The 5,492-nt window shown below is 45.8% G+C and overlaps 1 protein-coding gene across 4 annotated transcripts in view; it reads right to left on the bottom strand.

Moving 5' to 3' along the window:
• Positions 1-2,463: 2,463 nt before the first annotated feature.
• Positions 2,464-5,492, bottom strand: part of nipbla (NIPBL cohesin loading factor a) — a 35,841-nt gene continuing 32,812 nt past the window's right edge. For all 4 annotated transcript variants that reach the window (XM_084440411.1, XM_084440412.1, XM_084440413.1 and 1 more), the window contains exons 46-48: positions 4,354-4,528; positions 3,576-3,773; positions 2,464-2,840 (exon numbers count right to left, since the gene is read on the bottom strand). In XM_084440411.1, the coding sequence (XP_084296537.1) occupies positions 2,481-2,840; positions 3,576-3,773; positions 4,354-4,528 (733 nt within the window). In that variant the 3' untranslated portion in view covers positions 2,464-2,480. The remainder of the gene's footprint in view (positions 2,841-3,575; positions 3,774-4,353; positions 4,529-5,492) is intronic.

The following is a 5,492-nucleotide window of genomic DNA, read 5'->3' as shown; positions in this document are numbered from 1 at the left end:
TTCAGTATAAAGGATACACAGGGATTGCCACAATTCTTATTTATTGAAAATAAAATAATATTGAAAACTGAAAATTGGGCATTACCGATCACAACTGAAAATGATTAACCCCCATCAATGGACCCCCATCTTTTTTGGCAGGGGAGGAGGGTTCAAGTGAGGACACCCTGGATGTGTCTGGGAAGGACGGTGGATCGGACGTGGATGTGCCTGGGAGGGATGGTTGATCAGACGTGGATGTGTCTGGGAGGGATGGTGTATCGGACGTGGATGTGCCTGGGAGGGACAGTGGATTGGACCTGGATGTGCCCGGGAGGGAAGATGGATCTGGACTGGCCTTGATGGTGGGGTTCGACATGCATGAGGCAATGAGGACAGGTGGAGTCAAAGATGGTTTTGACCCCACTGCCTCATGCATGCCATCATAGAAGCTCCAAGTAGCACGGGGTTCCTCTCCCTGGTCAGTCCCAGAGCCAGTTGGTGGAGCTCTCAGCTCCTAAAACAAACAGGCATGAGATCTCTGCAGCATCTAGAAGGCTATATTCATGTTATGTGAAACACATTTACTGTGTACTTCTTTAAATTCACCCATTTCTTTGAGGCCTGTTTTGGACTTGCCTGACCCTCCAGGTTCATTTCTTTTATGATGAAGCTGTTAAGAAATATGTCCGGGAAGATGGTTAAAATGTTTTGGTCAGAATGAGTGCTGTGTGGCCCCTCCAATCACTCCACATCTTACCAAGTAGGCCTACACATCATTTGTCAAGTCCTAGTAATGGGATACAATCACCCAATTAATCTTCTTTCAAGGAATCTTAAACATTAAGGTGTTTTTGGTTGTAGGCCTAATCAGTGAAATCTGCCAATGGAACAAGTGAACCTTTGCTTAATGTTTGGAAGAAGATGCATTTATCTAAAAACAAATCACTTGGCCTATATCTCACTGAAATATTGCTTGTTGGGTGTAAAAAGATGTGTTTGTAGTGAGTGGCAGGCCATTCATGGACTAAACCTATGAGAAAAATAAATAATAAGTACTCCCAAGCTTCTTTAGTGCTGTTTCGTTTTTTGTGGACAACTTTTCATTTTGCATTCTCAGTTTGATTAGCTGTTTAGTCTGAACAACAGTCCTGGTAAATATCCACCAGCCACCACTTTACATTACAATCAAATGAACATAATCTAGCGTTTTCTGAACTGGAGAACGGAATTTGATGCGAAATACAATGCAAATGTCGTATAATTTGTGAGGAACTTACAAACAATAAAGGACAATAAAAACAGCTGCACATGTGAATCCAAGGGTGTTTTTATAAGCCACTTCCACTCGGCGCAAATTGGTTTCGGATGGCACTTAATATGGCGCGGCCTCCGCGTGAACGCGCAAACCGAGGGGGAGTGCATAGGGCAAGGGAAGAGGAGCTGGATTCGAAAAGGGCCGGTGACGTTCTAGACGCTGGCGACGTTGACGCCTACGGAAAGCCAGAGGGATCTCTCCACAGTACCTTCATTCGCGTATTAATACAAATAAATACATTTGGCGTCTTATATAAGCACAATAACGCTGAACAGATGCAATTCCCCAGAAAAAGCTCATGTAACACTTTCACAAGACAAGTGACAAAGAGAAGTAGAAAATTTATTGCAGTATTTGTTCCACCAGAGGGAAGGGGATCCCTTTCCTCATGTTACTAGGGTGACCTAATACAACAAAATCTACATTTACAAAATATCCTCCTGCAAGTCGGCCACATATACTGCATGCGTGTTCGAAATAGAATAAATTATATCCAGAAGACTCTGCCATTGTACAGCATGGACAAACAAAAGTGAACAAAAATAAAAATCCGTTTTCAGAGAGTAGGTATTCTAAGCTAAAGAAAACCATCAGGGGGTGCTAGTTTAATAAACTCCAAAAACACTTTTAATATAAGAACATCAAAAAGACTAATTTCCAACATTCACTTAAGGTTTTATTCTTTTTTTTCTCTTTTTTTTAATACATCTTTTTTTGTCTGAGATATAAACATTTTAGTTTGTGGTGTGTTAGACTATACAGTGGGAGTAGAAATGAATTGACTAGTTTCGGCTGTACAACAGCGAAGGGGCTCCCACAACAATGTTGTCAAACATTTCCCTCTGCTTCTCCTCTCCTCCGTTCCTTCTTCTCTTCTTCTGTGGTCTCATACCTTAATGCATCCTGGGTCCGATTCTCTGCACTTGTACACAAACAAATATCAGCAGTCTCTTTCTAATATATAGTCTTTTTTTTTTCCATCGCAAGAATAGCGCATGTAAAAGTTATGTAGTGTCAAATATTCTTGCCATCTGTGTTTATTTAAAACAAAAAAAAACAAAAAAAGGGATTGGGGGGGGGGGCTGTGGGGTGGGGGTGGTAGGGAGGTATCCAGTGAAGTTTGGCTGAGGAGGAGGGAGGTGTAGGAGGAGGAGGAGGAGGTGATATTGGAGGAGACAGTTCATTAGCTAGAGGAGCCGTCCTTGGCTGCGTACAGCGACCGTAGCCTCTGGACCACCTTGTTGCTCAGTTTGTGGTTGCTGGTCAAGGGGACCTTTTTGCAGATGATGTCCGACTCCTTGATAGTGTCCACCCAAGGCACCTGTTTGCGTCCGTCTCGTTTCTTGGCCTCCATCCAGGTCCCGGAGTAGGAGCCGGCCATCCACTGGACGCTGTAGCCCGTGGCCGTGCGCTGGATGACCCGGGCGATCTGCGGCCGGTCCTTGTACTTGGGGCAGCACAGGGCGATCACGTCCATGGAGTCCACCGTCTCGCTCATGTTGCCCAGGTCGGAGGGGTCGGACCGTCTCGACCGCCGGGAGGACTGGAGGAGAGGAGGAGAGAAGAGGAGAGGAGGAAGAGTTACTCTATGATCTAGGTGTGCTGCCGCTACCTTGCTGTTTATCCACTGTGCAGAGTGAGAGTGATACTACTGATGGGTGTGATGTTCTGGTAATAATAGTGCTCATTTGTGGGATGTTACTGTGTGTGTGTGTGTGTGTGTGTGTGTGTGTGTGTGTGTGTGTGTGTGTGTGTGTGCGCGCGCGTGCGTGCGTGCGGATGATGGTGTGTGTGTCTGTGGATGATGATGGTGTGTGTGGATGATGATGGTGTATGTGTGTGTGGATGATGATGTGTGTGTGGATGATGACGGTGTGTGTGGATGATGATGGCGTGTGTGTGGATGATGATGGTGTGGATGATGATGGTGTGTGTGGATGATGATGGCGTGTGTGTGGATGATGACGGTGTGTGTGGATGATGATGGCGTGTGTGTGGATGATGATGGTGTGTGTGGATGATGATGGTGTGTGATGATGGTGTGTGTGGATGATGGTGTGTGTGTGGATGATGACGGTGTGTGTGGATGATGACGGCGTGTGTGTGGATGATGATGGCATGTGTGGATGATGATGGCGTGTGTGGATGATGATGATGGGTGTGTGTGGATGATGACGGCGTGTGTGTGGATCATGATGGGTGTGTGTGGATGATGATGGTGTGTGAGTGTGTGGATGATTATGGCGTGTGTGTGGATGATGACGGCGTGTCTCCTCACCCCAGGGTTCCTCTCGTCCCATTCACTGTCATCGTCCTCGGTGTCTGGCCCGGGGGCGTGACGCAGGTTGGGGCCGGGCATGGGGCCGGGACCCCCCAGCAGGGCGTTTATGGCTTTGATACGGATGTTGGCGCTGGCGCCCGCCTCCCCCTCCTCTTCCTCCTCGTCTGGGTCCAGGTGCTCCATCAGAACCTTAAACTGGGCGCGGGAGAGAGAGAGAGGGGATCAGTGCACGGAGGAACGGTTCTCCTTAGAAACTATCGCGAGCAAAATAGCAATTCATAGCTCCGCTCTTGACGGACTTCCAGAAGACCCTTAAAGTCGCACTGAAACGGACGTTTGAGATCATCTAACTTCCGTAGTTTGACGTATTTCCGACGCAAACAAGCTATGAGGGTGGGACATAATGTTTAGAGGAATTTGATTGGAACATTGACAAGTGGACGGGTTTTAAGAACTTTAGACAGATTCGATAGAAGGATAGCGTTGATTGACGGGTGGATGTCGTGAGATTATTGGCCTAAAATCTAAGGTACCCGTTGTCGTCATTGCACGTGACCTACGGTTTTCCAGGAAGTGAGAAATTAGATTTAAAGATTACAACAAAAGTAGAATTTTGTAATTTCTTTGGGCATACATCATTCAATAGGTGAACACTATGACCAATTATGTGAACCAACCAAAATGGGGCAGAATGCTTTTTTCATTTCAGTGCGACTTTAAAGAGCCTGAGAACTTTCCAGAACCCGGGGCTCGGGGGCCGGACGGGACCACTCACGTCCAAGTACTGCTTGACGATGCGCCTCTTGATGTCGTGCGTGAGCGTGGCGGTCGCCAGGTTGTTGGAGAGGAAGTCGACGGTCTGGCGCGGGTTGAAGTGAACGTTGCTCTTCCTGTTGACGGCCTTCTCGTACACCTTGGCCGACTCCGTGGGAGAGTACTTCTGGATTTTACTGCGGACGGACGAAAAAACGTGAGCGAAAGAGGGATAGCCATCCATCAGAGACCTTAGAGGGTTATGTTGCATTTTGAGCACAAGGTTTCATTTAGCTTGAAGTTTGAGGGGAATATCCCTCTTCTAAGGTTCCATTGCTTTGTAATGGAACCTTTGAAGGGTTCCATACCCTCCAAATAGCTTGTATTTTGAACGGACTATCCCTTTAAAGGCTCCACTCAGCTTGTATTTTGAACGGACTATCCCTTTAAAGGCTCCACTCAGCTTGTATTTTGAACGGACTATCCCTTTAAAGGCTCCACTCAGCTTGTATTTTGAACGGACTATCCCTTTAAAGGCTCCACTCAGCTTGTATTTTGAACGGACTATCCCTTTAAAGGCTCCACTCAGCTTGTATTTTGAACGGACTATCCCTTTAAAGGCTCCGCCCAGCTTGTATGTTGGGCGGACTATCCCTTTAAAGGCTCCACTCAGCTCGTATTTTGAACGGACTATCCCTTTAAAGCAGGGGTCTCAAACTCAAATTGGCTTGGGGCCACTGCTGGTATCGTCAACTCATAGGAGGGCCACTTCAATGTCAACTTCAACTACTACTAACTATAAGAAAGTGCAATATTTCAGAAAATTTCATTTTTCTTTTCCATAACTAGACTCACAACTCAGTCTTTAAATGTTGCAAGACTATTCCATAACTAACGTTTTCATCATACAAATTCAAACCGGTTTCCATTCATTTCTATGTTAACAGTTAGTGCTGCAAATCTTTTTTCCTTACTTTTATTTTATCTTGAATAGGCTTCATTTGTACTTGCAAGATGCATCACTACTGTAAGCCTGCCCTGTACCTGTACTTGCATTTATTAAAGTTCAAGTTTGTTTCCATTTCTTACCAGACACTTGAATTCATTTGTAGGCTACTACTCTATTTCTTGCTGGACATATCTTGAAAGACTGAGACCTTA

This window comes from Borostomias antarcticus, assembly GCF_949987555.1.
Source record: "Borostomias antarcticus genome assembly, chromosome: 6".
Classification (NCBI taxonomy): Eukaryota; Metazoa; Chordata; class Actinopteri; order Stomiiformes; family Stomiidae; genus Borostomias; species Borostomias antarcticus.
Note: the sequence above shows the minus strand (reverse complement) of the source record. Positions and strands in the feature narration are given on the sequence as shown.